The sequence below is a fragment of the Acromyrmex echinatior genome, chromosome 5, assembly GCF_024713525.1.
Source record: "Acromyrmex echinatior isolate Ae372 chromosome 5, ASM2471352v2, whole genome shotgun sequence".
NCBI classification, from domain to species: Eukaryota; Metazoa; Arthropoda; class Insecta; order Hymenoptera; family Formicidae; genus Acromyrmex; species Acromyrmex echinatior.
Window position 1 is genome coordinate 1,399,217 of NC_141856.1, and position 15,779 is coordinate 1,414,995.

The window sequence follows — 15,779 nt, forward strand, 5'->3', positions numbered from 1 at the left end:
TTTAATATTAATTTTTGTTCTTTATATAAAGTTTTGTATTTTTTCTGTATTCTATTAGTGCAATGTTTCTCAGTATTTTAATTAAAAGTGTGACTATGTATATATTGTGATAACATCAAAACAAAAGAGTGATTCAATTATATTTATTACATATTGTTGAATATAGAAAAAAGTAAACTATTCTTTTTTCTGTAACTTTTTTCTATTGTATAATATATTTGATATTATCACAATACTTTTATTTAAAATATCGAGAAGCATTGCATTAATAGAATACAGGAAAAATACAAAGCTTTATACATAAAAGGATAATTAATATTATTCAAATACGGATTTAAAAATTTATATTTCGTAGTTAGGTAATGAATATAATATAATATGTAGTAATATTATACAATGTAGAAAATAATGTTATGTAATGAATTGGAAGCAATGTTATACTAATAAAAATTATATTATGCATTATTTTTGTTAACTATATTTCAGGAATCATATTTACATTTATTATATTATATTAATAAGATTACAAATTCTAAATAAAATCATTTATATAACATATTATATATAAAAATGCTATTTTCTACATAATATTTGCATAATAATATTCTACATAATATTAGCATAATGTTTTAGTTACTAGCCTTTGAATATAATAAATTTAAATACCATTTTTGAAGAATACACTTTAAATTTATTCCAATATATAAGTTTTGTAATGTGTAAATAAATTATAAGGCTCTTAATAAATTTATTTAAGTACTTCAGATTGAAAGGATTATGGTCACTAATATTTCGAAAAAGTTTCAGTTATTTCCGTAACTTTTTGGTAATATTTCAAGAAGATTGCAAATTCTTTCTGTAATATTTTAACAGCCTTTTAACGAGGTTTCTTGTGCAAGAATCGCGGACATTTTGTTATACTAGAGCTATCTCAGAAATGTTGCAAACATGTTTCGCAACTTTTATGAAACGTTTCACTTTTCAGTTAAAATATTTCTGAGATATTTCTGAAAACTTTTGGTGCTATATGACCGAAAATTTTTTTTAATTGTCTACTGATTTGTCCTATGTAGGACGTATCGTAAACATTCCCGTACAGCACAGAATTTGCAGCAATATTGCTGCAAAATCTCTGCAATGTTGCTGCAATATTGTAGTAGTGTTACTGCAATGTGCTGTAGAGGTTGTACGATATTTTGTAAATGATATTCTTTTGAGAAATTACAAAAAAAGAATCTATATTTATCTTAATAATTCTACACAACTAATTTAGACTGAAAGATAAGAGTTTAGAAATTGAATTTTTGTAATAATATTTCTAACTCTTTCAGAAATTGAATTTATGTATGGTATTACTGTATACCATAGAATTTTTTTAAATATCTGTAACATTATTAACTCTTTGACTATAAGTTAATCAAACTCTTAATTCTCTCACGTATAATGAAAAATGAACCGTACACAGGTAGTCATTCTCTAAAAAATTATTTTTAGATTCTATGTGTATTTAATTAAATTTTTAGATATTTTAGCAAAACCAATTTCACTGAATATAAAGTTTAATTAAGTGTAAAATATTCAGCATCTATTCTCAAATACTGAATAAATCGAAATGTTAATAGTCGTGAATAATACGAGATTCTACAATATAAATTAACAATACATTTCTATCGTCCCATTTGTAAATGCGGAGACGAAAATAACAATTTTAATATAGCTTTACGAATAATATTCAAAAACAAATTCAATTCGAATTTGCTTGTTATAGAAGCAACAAGACATTCGACGCAATCATTATAGAACAATTATGGTACCAATGTTATTACGCCCTTGTAAAGCACTACAACTTTCCCGTGCTGATTGGATTTTTGAGCGTAGGCAACTTGCCCTATGTAATGGATTCCATAGGTAGGCATTATGCATATCGAACAACTTTCGTGATTTCGTCGGCCTAACAATTTTATTGTTTACGAAAGTCATCCCAGCGCAGGTAACAACTGGGAGTGCAAACCTGGTCGGACAGTCGTTCCGCAATGTCTCTACTGGGTTTGCACCTACCCAGGTTGGCATCGTCAACGAACGTCGTTAACTGTGCGCGGAAATTGACGTAAATTGTCGTTAAAGCAGAAAGTGCGAGCAATCGGAGACCGGGTCTTCGTGGAAAAGGATAGATTACTAGGTAGTGCTTTAACTTGTACCGGTCTGACCCGAAGAATGCCAGAGAAAAGGTGGCGAAGGATGACGCGCCGGCTCGCCGCCATTCGATTCCTTTACTTCGTAATTGAAGATACCCGAAAGTACTCTTCCGGATGAACGTAATAGACCGTGAAATGGATCGCCGTGGTTGCTACTGAAATATTTCAATTAAAGCCAGGCGAGTTTTGTGGAGGCGAACCGCGTTTCGAAATAGTAACTTTTCACATTGATCTGACACAATCACTATATTGAATTTACAAAGAAATAGATACCTGACTGTAATACATATTGTAATACATATTGTATTTCTTTCTTTTGACTTGCGAAAAAATTTACAATGTAATAACGCGTTTCTCTACTCATCCGAACAGAAGCAAAAAAAAAGAAGTAGTTCTAAATCTTTAAAGAGCGCATCGCATATTATTCCTGCTTGTAACATATCACTCCCTTGTTTCAAAAGTGATTTAAAAAAATTAAGTTTTTTAAGAAAAGGAAAAAAACTATTTTTTAATTGGACAGAAAATTATTGTTTAATTAAATGTAATATCGGCGAAAAAATTCTTAATATGATCAAAAAATTCTTAATATGATCAAATAATTTTTATATCATTTTCGTTTTACAAATTAATAATCTTGCTTGCCCTTAATTTTGCTTGTTTACTCATTAAGATCATATCATTCGGATCAATAAGTTAAAAAGCTCTAAAAATAAAAAAGATCACAAAGGATCTTACATTAACAAATGAAGTGTACATATACCACTGAAAATGTTTTTAAATATTACCAAAAAAAAAATAAATAAATTATCAGAGGTGCCAAAAGATTTGCGAATTATCGCCATGTCGTGGTCTATTGCTAATGCTAACATTTCGTGAACCTTTGCCGTTCATTTTATCAGGACGAGGAGTACATTGATATTTTCTTATCCTGACGAAGTAAAGAAGATTCATGAAACGTTGGTATTAGCAATGGATCACGATGCAGCGATGACCCGCAAATCCTTTGCGCCTCTAAAGAAAATACCTGTGAAAGTCTCAAAGGTATTAAAACAAACTACATATTATCATTCTATAATATCACAATATTGGGCCTAACAATTCAAACAGGCTAACAAGATTAAATCTTTTCGATTTGTAACGATTTCTTTTGAATGAAGTTTATTATTTTACTTTTGATGATTAATAAGATAATATTTAATTCATTTATGATATCTAATAACTTGAAAATTGCTTTTTTTTAGTTATGTTATTTTTTAAAATAGAAACGATATAACTTATAATTATAAGTAACTTCGAAAAATTCGAGGCTATATATTTCAAACTTTTACATTACACAATTGAATGTACCGCTATATCTTATAAGGAGCTAGTTTTTGAAACATTTGTTTTAAAAGATATTATTATATGACTTATGGTTGGCAGGAAATCCAGACGATCCTAACTTTAACCCAGACATGACGTATCCATTTACGAATAGAATGACAATCAATGAGCGGATAATGAATATCCTTTATACAACATATACAAGATTATATTATCGATATTGGCATCTACCAAATGCTCAACGCATGGCTAACAAACGGACTCCTGGCACATCTGTTTACGACATCGATAAAAATTTCAGTCTAGTGATTCTGGGCAACAATCACGTGTTTGGTTATCCGAAGCCATTATTGCCACATGTGATCGAAGTTCATAGTTTGCATATTTTGGAAAACCCTGGTTCCTTGCCTAAAGTGAGTAATTATAATTATATTAATTATAGTAATTATAATTATATTAAAAAAAAATTAATGTAACATATTGCGTAAGATAGTTTTAATATTCAGTCAACATCAGAAAATAGATTTTGTAATTATTTAGTACAAAAGTAATATAAATTTGAAATAAGAATGTTATTAATTGTATAATTGTAGGCATGAAATATATTGACAGTTATCTTTCATGACAGCTATCTTCGTTATTTTCATTAATATTTCAATTTCCTTTTTCTTTTTAATCGTATGTTAATTTATAGGAAAAAAATTTTGCAATTATTTAGTATTGAAAAAGTAATAAATATTAAAAGTAATAATAATTTGAAATAAGGAAATTATAAAATGCACAATTGTAAAAATAAAATATGAGAAGCAGACTTTCAAAATACGTTTTGTCCAAAATTTATAATTTTCAGAAAACAAGAAAGAAAAAAATTACGCACACGAGAAAACTACGCACTTTATAGAAAATAATAATATGTCAATCAGTAGTATGTGAAATATTAAACAAAATTTAAATAATTGCTAAAAATGTTAAATGCATTTTGTTTATCTCTAGTTAAAAAATGTAATTCACTTCGAAATATCTACGTTCTTTCAGCATATAAATTAACAATGAAAGAATACTTTCTGAACATCTCAGAGTAGCTTATAATATGAATCTTTCAACTACACACACTAAACATTTCGACATCTGTAACTAAAAAAATGAAATTTTGGACAAAATACATTTTGAAAGACTGCTTCTCATATATTGATAGTTATCTTCTAAGTTTCGACTTGCTTCAGATTTGTTTTAATCAGTAGCATAGCAAGGGGAGGGGGCGAGAGGAACGGTCTGTCCTAGGCACCATCTTGGCAAAGGTGTCAATCAGTAACTGAGGGTGATCAACACTATCAGCAGAAGCATTTCTTGCATAATTCTTGTATAATTCAATGGGATTTCACAGAAATAATACAAAAAATTTGACAGTAGTCTTATGAATTTTTTATGATCATGAGTGTTGCTACTTGCGAACGAAGTTTTTTAGTGTTAAGGCTTATTGAAACCTACTTTTATTTAACAATGAGTCAGATGCAATTACCGTCATCAATTATTGCAACATATGTCAAAATTTTGCGCAAACTTCATGTAAGCGTATCTCTGTAAAAAATGGACGTATTTAAAAGTTTTTTTTTTTTCATTTTCAACGATAAAGTTTGTACGAAGCTTTCAATGGATTTTAAATCTATCTTTACTTCTACCTGGCATCTTTTAAAAAATAACGCTTTTTTTTAAGAAATTTGCATAGTTTGACGCATTCCACGGAGTGGAGTAAATTTTTCCGTACTTCATAATAACCATGAAGTATTGATTTCTCTCTTACAAATTAAAAAAAAATTAAGCTTTGTACAATTTTTTTTTCAAGAAGATACAGTGTATCAAAATTATTTACGAGGGCAAATCAATAAGTATCCGTGTTAGTAATGAAGACGCAAGCTTTTCACAAAAATTTTTTTTATTTTTCAACATCAATCCCTTTTAGGAGGATACACTTTTCCCAACACTTCTGCCATTTTTTTAACCCCTCAGAAAAATACGATTTGTCGAACTCTACAAAATAGGCCTCGGTTTCGGCGATGACCTCCTCATTTGACGTGAATTTCTTTCCACCGAGCCATTTTTTCAAGTTTGGAAACAAGAAGAAGTTACAAGGGGTTACATTACTAAATCCGGAGAGTACGGTGGCAGCAATTCGTAGCGCCATTCCAATTTGGCTGTGGCGACTGCGGAGGAGTGAACCGGTGCATCGTGAGCAATCGCGGCACCCATCGGGCCAACAGCTTTTTCATTCCCAAATTATCATGCAAAATATTGAATACCATTCCGTATGACACGCCTCTGCTACTTCATGCACTTTCGTTCGGCGATTAGCGAGAATCATGTCATAGACTTTTTCAACGATTTCCTCAGTAATCATGTCTGCCGGACGCTCCTCATCAAAAATAGACGAACGACCACGTTTGAATTTGTTGAACCAATCTGACAGTTGTCATAGCTGGTGAAGAGTTCCCAGAGACGGCATGCAACTTTATTTCATTTTTATTTCTTCGCACGTTTTTCCATCCAAAAATAAGAAACGAATCACGGATCGATATTGCTCTTTTTCGATTGTATCGGAAAACATCAAACACGCTCACTACGAATTTCTGTCAAATTAAGACTATTGCATGAATCACTCTGAAATTTTGTATGGCGTCGTTTGAAAGATAATAGTACACGATGGTAATGCCAACTTGCAACGTTGCCTGCTTTGAAACACGGGTACTTATTGATTTACCCTCGTATTTTATTCAACCAGCATTAGCATTGCCCGATGCGCAGCACGAGGAGGTTGCTGGACAGATCGTGCGTGCGTGCGTGCATGCGTGTGGATATTTGTTCTTTAAAACTTGTTTTCCGCCTCATCCCTTTCCCTTTGGATGATTTCCTTATAAACATGCATATTGATGCAAAATCTAATTGAGAAGAAGAAGAACTGCCAACAAATCTGCAGCAACTGGAAGTAGCATTACATCAATATATTAGGTATAGTAAAAAGAAATCCATTATTTTTCCAATAGATGGCTTTAGTAATCTGTATCACGCGTAGATGAGATACAGATTACTAAAGCCATCTATTGGAAAAATAATGGATTTCTTTTTACTACACCTAATATGATAGGAAGTTTCTTAGACTTCAATTAAAGCTTGTATTAATATGCTTGCACATTTACAAGAAGTCCAAAGTCAAAGCGGATATACACAATTTTAAAGATCAAACATATCCCCACATGCTTCTACATCCCCCCCCACACACACATACACACACACACATACACGCACGCACGCTCGCACACACAAAAAAACACTGACACATATGATGCGCAAAATTCGATCAGCAACCTCCCCGTGATCCGCATTGGGTAATGCTAATGCTGATAGTAATTAAGCAAAATGCTTAGGTAAGTTTGATACATTGTATTTTTTAAAAAAATCGTACTTATTTTTTTTAATTTTAAGAAAAAATTCCATATATTACGACGGTTATCATGAAATTTGCGAAAAAATTTACTCCATCCTGTAGAGTGCGTCAAATTACGAAAATTTCTTAAGACAAAACATGTCTTTATTTTTGAAGACGCCAGGTAAGAATAAGGCTAGATTCAAAATTCGTTGAAAGCTTCGTAAAGTATAGACTGTACATTAAAATGAAAAACTTTTAAATGCGACCATTTTTCACAGAGTTACACTTACTTGAAGTTACGCAAAACTTTGATATAAATTTATAATGCGATAATTTCGTTGGCGATTGTAAATGAACTTGCGTTGCCTTTCATTGAACAAGATATAACAAAAGATATAGAATTCACAGATCCTCAACGAATCAAATTTTCAGCAATATTGCTGCAATTTTTGTACTGTTGGGGATGTTATCAAAGAATTTCCAAGCACCTACGTCCGAAAGATTCAAATTAAAACTTTTTTCAGTTAATAGTATGTTTTTAATTTGTTCTAGTTTATTTCAAATTTAGACTTTGTTGTTTAATTTTTATACTAAAATATATGTGAGAGAGAAGAAAAGAAAGCAAAATAAAAATATTATATGTAGAAGAGAGTGGGTTATATCGAACCGTGTTACAAATAGGATCTTTCAAATTTAAATGAATATGATTAAGAAGATTTGTGCAAATCCTTATAAGATAACGAACATGTGATAGCAGTTTGACAGTTCTTTGTCATAGAATAGACGCAAATGTATTTTCATCCATTCTGCGAAAATGTCTTTAAAAAAGAAAATCCTTGTAAAATTATTTAAAAGGTGTTAAAAATTTGAAAGGTAACTGATTTAAGATAATTAAAAAATAGAATTCAAAAATATCAAGTGTTTTATGATCATTTTTTATTGTAAAATTTGTTCCAAAATTCGAAAGGACCCGTCTCTAAATCGGACCTCTTTTTGGGTATTCAAATCGGACCTACACAATAGATAACTTGTAGGCCTGGGTGTAGTAGTGATGATCTGCCGATCAGATCTGGTCTAAGGAACTAAATTAATGAAATATCGTCAGAATCAGATTAATTGAATTATATTGATTTCAATTCTAATAGTATAAACTCGGTAATTGTTTTTTTATCTTTTCATCAAGTTGCTCTTGTTTACTCAATACTAAGGAAAATACATTAAAATATTTAAAATTATATTCAAAAGTGCTTAAAAATAAGAGATCGTCCGATTTGGAACAAATTCCAAATCGGACCGGAAAAAACGGTTTTACATTTTTCATTATAGTTCAATACAGGTAAGATATGTCAAAATGATCTGAAGCAAAAATAAAGGGAATTAAATGATCTTTCCAACGACACCTTCGGTTTTATGATTGGACTTTATTTATGTCTTATAGAGAGCAAAAATTGCAAAACAGATCCGATTTACTCTACTTTCCCCTTTATATAATATAATTTAATAGTAGGAAGATAGAAAGCCTGAGCCAGCATAGGTTGTTAGTGTGTAAGAATACCATATATTTAGAAATGAAATAAAAATTACAGACGTTTCGACCGTTATTATTGGGTCATCTTCAATGTAAATTTGAAAAATTTAACTGTGAAAATTAAAACATGTAATGATCACTTACTATTTCGTCAATAGATAAAATATAAAAGTTGTCTATCGTATTTAATTGAATGCTTAAACATTTACATTATCTGCAATATACAATAACATAAAATATAATAAAAAACTTAAAATATTAATACAAGAAATTGTTATTAAAGAATTGGATAAACTTACATATTGACAATGATCAGATAATTTAAAACGTGCGTAATAATAAGACATTTCAAGAGTGTGTGAGAGATCAAAACGAAATTGCCGTTACAAAGTGGGGAAAAATAATAAAATAAATAAAAGAAACAGAAAGTCAAGCAAGTTATAATAACAAAGTGTATTAACTGTAAAACTTGGAAAAATTAATCTTTTTAAAATAAATCATGATACAAAGAATCCAACATTTCCTCTTGTAAATTTAGACCATTCTTTTGTTTCTTAATGTAAATAGACTCAGAGATTAATCGCTTATTGTAATTCTTTTCTTTATCTAAAATCTTTACATTGTTCCCCAATCAAATTTATGATTATATTCCAGTCTATGTTCAATAATAATCGAGTGTTGATTAGTATGTCTATTGATGTGATTACGATATTCTGATATTCTGGTTTTCAATAATTTTCTCGTTTGGCCTATGTAAGAAGTTACAATCCGAACAATTAATTTTATATACTACATTAGAATATAAAAAAAAATGTAATTTATCTTTTTGAATTCTAATGAAAGAACTTAATTTATGTAATCTCACGTAGACCAAGCTAACAGTTTTGTTATTGTATTTTTAAAAAATCTTTTGAATTTTTCTGATGATGGAATACAAGGAACAGTAAAGAAGGTTGTTAAAGACTTAGTTGCAAATCATGAATTTTTATTTGTACTAATTTCGTTGTTGTTAAATTGTTTAAATTTTACGTACAATTTCTTTTCATATGATTAAAATTTTATATTGAGAGGATATCCGTTATTCAATAAAATGTCTATTATTAATAAAAAAATTTTTTCATGGAAATTAGGATTCCTACTTGGCTATCTTCCTACGGTTTATTCTTTGAAGCCTTCAATCAAGATTGAGATTTGATAATTTAATAGATTATATATTTGTTAATTAATAGAAATAAATTATTTGTTAATTAATCTAGTAATGATTACCACTAAATAATAATAAGTAGTACAGTAACATAAATGCTAGTAAATAATAATTTAATTAAAAAAGGCGTGGGTGGGAGGACAAAGAGGACCGCCCCGGGCGCTACCATTCTTTGCTACGCCACTGCTTTTAATCATACATTTACAATAAAAGACATTTAGATTATAAAATGAAATTAAACAATTTAACGAATTAAACGCACCGACATTTTTTCTACTTGAATAGCATCTAGAATTGATATTTTTATGTCAATTAAACCTTTGCTTCTCATAGTTCTAAGTACATCTCAGAAAGGCGAAATTGTATGTCGTACGAGAATGATTTCTCTCGGGAAAATACATACCATTCTCACAGGTGACCAATAATAGTCAGTTGGTAGAAGTTTACCAACAACTCAGCGTAGCGATGTAAAAGTAAACGTCATTGCTATTTACCGCGAATCATTCTAAGTCTCCTAAGGGACGACAAGAAAAATATTATTGAAAGAATATTTCCTTGAAGATCCTTCACGTAGAAAAAATAACCGAGGAATCGCTCTATATAATATTATAATAGCTGTTTGAGACTTTTGTCAATCTAAAAGTGTGCTGTCGAACATTCCTTTATAATGATTATTTAATATCGTTGATGTATTAAATTGAACTAACAATTTAATCATTGAAAGTGCATTTCTCCTTTTTAACTTAAAATTAAACTAACGTTTATATTGGTTTTTTAATTAAAAATTAAATATTTTAACAATTAAAGTATTAATGTTCGGACTCCTCAAATTTAAACAATAAATTAGTATAAAGGCTATGCGAATTAGCGCAGTTAACAGTGCGCAAATTAAATTATAATTATGCGCTGACTCACATAACTTTTATACTAATTTATTATTAGATATTTTGTTGAAACATTAACCACACGTTATTAATTTTAAATCTATGTTAAGAGAAAGGCAAAGAAGGATAGAAATTGAAAATTGACTTGATTAATAAATTCAAAAAAAAAATTATTATATTTCGATAAAGATAAAAATTATTAAACGTTTTGCATCTGCCATTTAGGCATTTTATATGTCAATTTAGGCATTCACTAAAAAATGAATTTTTAAAAAATAAATATATCAGTTCACTACTATAAAGGTACTTAAAGATAAATGCATTTATCACGTGATGCCAAACGATATCGAGAACGGACCGCAGCAATGTATGATCGTCTTTATACACATACACCAGAAGTATCGAAATCCGTGAATAGTTATAATTAATAGAACAAAGCCTTTGGCTACACATTGCGCACATGAAATTACCATTACTCTGTCTACCATAAAAGCTAACGTAGGTTGCAATTAACAAAGGAAGCTACATTATCAGTAATATCAGTCACATAATCGGTTCCACTTGTATCCTACTGTAACAGTTGCTAACGCAGTTTTGAAAGTACGAAGGCTACATAATGAATAAATGTATTTTCCGAAATGAGATAGCTTCTTTTACCTACAAATTTATTGCGTACAGCATAGTTTGCCTATTCCCATAGCAAAAATCGTCATAGTTATATCACAACGTTCATGATTACGTCATGGTGACGTGCGAATGTTCGCTTTATCACAAATGTGATGTCATAGCAATGTCTGGTAAAGTGCGAATGCTTTGTAACATGTGTTATTTTGTTATGACAATCTCACAGTGACATTATATTTTTTTACTGATTATTGTGACTCTATTATGAAGTGAATATAATTCTTTTCTATACATATATACTTTTGCGCACAAATAAAAATTTCAGAAACGAAATCTCATTTGTCTGCATGTATTATTTCTTATATGTATTATTGCCTACAACTTGATTGCCTACAAGTACTTTTACACATAAATAATAATTTTAGATACGAAATCACATTTATCTACATATATTATTGTCTACAGATCGATTGCCTACATGTATTATTGTCTACAGGGTTGGCCATATTCGACGGAAAGATGTTTTTTTTTTCAATCATGGGAAAGAGATGTTAGATCGAGTAACGACGTTTCCCATGATTGAAAAAAAAAACATCTTTCCGTCGAATATGGCCAACCCTGTACAACTCGATTGCCTACATATATTTTGCACACAAATAAAAATTTCATAAATGAAGTTACATTTACTTATATGTATTATTGCCTACAGATCGATTACCTGCAAATACTTTTGTGCATAAATTTAAAATCAATTTAAATTATGTAAAAAAATAATTTGAAAAAAATATTTTAAAAGCAGAGAATTTATGTTTTAGTTAAAGCAAAACATTTGTGTTTTGAAATAGAATTTCTTAAAGAGAATAGTATATGTAGGCAATCAAGCCGTAGAAAATGCCTATACAGTACCGATTATTGCAGAAAATTTTCAGAATTGTTTCAACCTTTCACATCTCATGTGTAACAATTCTGAAAGAAATCTGCAATATGTCATATGAAATACGAGGGCAAGTCAATAAGTTTTTATAAAAACATAGTAAAACACATTTTTTTTTATTGATTTTCATTTTTATTTTTCAACATAGTCTCCTTTCAGCTCGATACACTTGATCTAATGATTTTCCAACTTTTTCAAGCCGTCCAAATAATATGATTTGTCCAATCCTTCAACTTAAGCCTCTGTTTGAGCTGCTCTCTGATGATGAATCTCTTTTCTCCGAACCATTTCTTCAGGTTTGGAAACAGGAAATAGTCACAAGAGGCTAAATCTGGCGAATATGCTGGATGGAGAAGCAATTCGTAGCGGAATTCGTTGAATTTGGCCATCGGGCACGTGTGAACCCGTGCATTATCTTGATGGAAGAGCACTTTTTTCTTCGCCAAATGGGGACGTTTTTTCTTTAAAATGTTGTTGAAACGGTCCAATAAAGCTGCGTAGTAATCGCCATTGATCGTTTGCTTCGACGAAAGGTAATCGATATGAATTATACCACATGCATCCCAAAAAACTGTGGTCATCACCTTTCCGGCCGACTTCCGGTCTTCGTTTTCTTCGGAGCTGGTTCACTGGGTGAAGTCCATTGTTTTAACTGTTCCTTCGTCTCGGGTGTGAAGTAATGGATCCATGTTTCGTCCACAGTAATCGACGCAGAAATTCATCTGGATTACGTTGAAACATCTCCAAACATTGTTTTGAAATCGTCATACGGTCGAGCTTATGGTCCACAGTGAGCAAATGCGGCACTCATCTTGCCGACAGCTTTTTCATATCCAATTATTCATGCAAAATTGAAATCACAGTGCCATGTGATATGCCTGTGGCCTCAACAAGCTCGCGCACTTTCACTCGTTGATCAAAACAATATCGTGAACTTATCAATGATTTCTGGCATAGCAACTCTCGAATTGGACGTTCCGAACGAGATGCATCACATGTGGATGTACCACGTTTAAATTCATTCACCCAATTGTATACAATCGCAAATGTTGGTGCAGATGTGCTATGAACATTATCCAACTTGGCTTTGATTTCTTTCGACGTTAAACCTTTCATATGTAGATGTTTGATCACTGCACAAAACTCGTTTTTTTCCATTTTGTAAAAAATACGAAGGTTGTTCGCTTTAATTGTCTACAGAAATGAAACCATGCGATGAATTCCGCAAAATTTGATAGTAATCAGCTGAAAGATGCTACTTGTCAAAAAGAAATGTGACATGACACTGCGAGTGCCCTTTAACAAATTTTCTAAGATACTTATTGACTTGTCCCGTATTAACAGAAGTTTTTCCAAAATATATCATATGCAATAAATTGAAAAACATTAAACAGAACAAAAAAATCATCATGATGTTAAAATCGAAAATGTTTACTAAGTCTTTTTTTTATTAATCACGATTCAATTTAACGTCATTTTGATCATGATAGAATTAGACAAGGTGTATTCCCGAAAATGCGCAATAATAAAATAATGGCATCCTTATTTACAACTAATGTGAATGTAACGTTTGACAATTCGATTTTACGTTTTCGACTTTTTGTATATTATTCCTTAGTTTTTCGTTAATTTGTAATAGTTTTTATATGTAGAGGAAAGTCGCTAATACTGACATAGGTATTCTAATGTGACACTCCCTTATTTCTCAAAAACTAACTATTGCACTATATTAATATTAGTAAAATCATAATCTATTTAGCTAATTAAAGAAGTAAAAACTCATAATTCGTGTATTTGTGGCTTATTTCTATACCAAATCAGTTAAAAACAAATTCTATAAATGCGAAAATAAAATTCTTACGAAAATAATTTTCTTTTGCAAATTGCGTAGTTTTTTTAAATAATAGTGACTATTATTGATAATATTATTGATAATATTACGTCATTTTAAATGCTTGTAATTTTCTAAATCAGTTTAAGTTATATTATTTTTTTTTTAGTTTCTTCATAATACGAATTTAAAATTTGGATGCAGCATAAACCACATCTGTCTGTAAAACAGATCATGAGCTAATTTAACCTTTATAATGTTGCTTTATCAAGTAGCTCTAAAAAATTAAGACAGTGAATATAATAATAACTGGAAACTTCTATAAATGAGTAAAACGTTATAAAAATAAAATTTGTCAAAAAGTAAGCTAAACGCTAGTTAACGACGTCCAACAAGCACTGACTAAGAGAATAATCGTTATACCGTTGGCTTAGTGACGCAAACTTTGTTTATAATTGAAACTACAGAAGATTTACATAGATCATACATTCCACTGCAAGGTTCACGAAACGTTGGCATTCCAAGAATGGATCTGGACGAAGGAAATTCGCGAAACGCATAATCTTTAAATACTATTATTTATTAAAATATTAGATCGGAAGAAAAGTTCTACGGAATTTTTAGCTCAAAATTATATATACAACATCTTCGTTAAAAGTAATCAAAATTTAAATTTAAAAAAAGGATTTTAAATCTTAAAATCTCTATTTTCGAATGATTGTTATATTTTTTCAATTTATTTGAGTTTTGGAATTTTTATATACAGAAAACTACGAGCTGAAAAAATGAAAAATTTTCTTTGCTCTTTGTAAGTATGTAGCGTGTCCAAAAAAAATTTGAACAAATTTTTAACTATCTATCGTAAAAGCTTGAAGCTTTCTCTACAAAATGTTTTAAAAATGTTTTTATAATTTTTTGTTCTGAGTTACTCGTGGATTAAATAAAAAGGAGCATTCTGATTTTGATTGCTTATAACTCCATTAAAAATCATTGTAATAAAAAAAGATTCTTAAAGCTGAAACGTTGTTCTGTCGAGTGATACATTTGCCAATTTTAATAAATAGAATATATATTGTATAAATATGAGCTAAAAATTGACTTTACTTTTCTTTTAACCATTGCGCAATGATTATAAGGACAGTAATATCAAATTTTTAACTCAAATTATATATATTTTACATTTAAAAAATTATCATGGTACATTCGATAGAGCAAAGTTTCAACTTTAAGAATCTGTTTTATTAATTATGGTAATACGATGATTTTTAACGGAGTTCTGAACAATCAAAATCAGAATACTCTTTTATTTAATTCGCATGTAACTTGGTAACAAAAAGTCATAGAAGCATTATTTAAAAACGAATTTTTAAGAAAAACTTTATTCTTTCATGTCAGATAGTCGAAAATTTTGCAACGAATATATTCTGTATATAATTTTAAGCTAACGAAATACCGCAGAACTTTTGTATATGAATAATGATATTGTGTGGAAACTCTAGGTGTGATTTTTTTAATAGTAATTATGTATATGTATGTGCTTATATATTCAATATGACTAATTAATTAAAATAATTGGCGATATAATAATTATTTTTGAGAAATACTTTAAATTTATTTCAATAAGTTTTGCAATCTGTAAAACTTTTAATAAATTTTAAGTTCTTTAAAAATGAAATTTAAATAATTATATGTTTAAATGATATTTAAACAATATTTAAATTTATTACGTCGACATAATAAATTTAAATATTATTTAAGTATCAATCAAGTATATACTTAAATATTATTTTTGTAATACTAGAAATAACTGGAATCTTTTTGGTAATATTTCAAAA

At 29.6% G+C, this 15,779-nt stretch overlaps 1 protein-coding gene across 1 annotated transcript in view; it reads left to right on the forward strand.

The window, feature by feature from the left end:
* The window catches only part of LOC105150925 (UDP-glucosyltransferase 2), a 158,342-nt gene that overhangs the window by 82,816 nt on the left and 59,747 nt on the right, over positions 1-15,779 (forward strand). The window contains exons 4-5 of the mRNA XM_087406358.1: positions 1,769-1,908; positions 3,618-3,931. Coding sequence (XP_087262484.1) covers positions 1,769-1,908; positions 3,618-3,931 — 454 coding nt within the window. The remainder of the gene's footprint in view (positions 1-1,768; positions 1,909-3,617; positions 3,932-15,779) is intronic.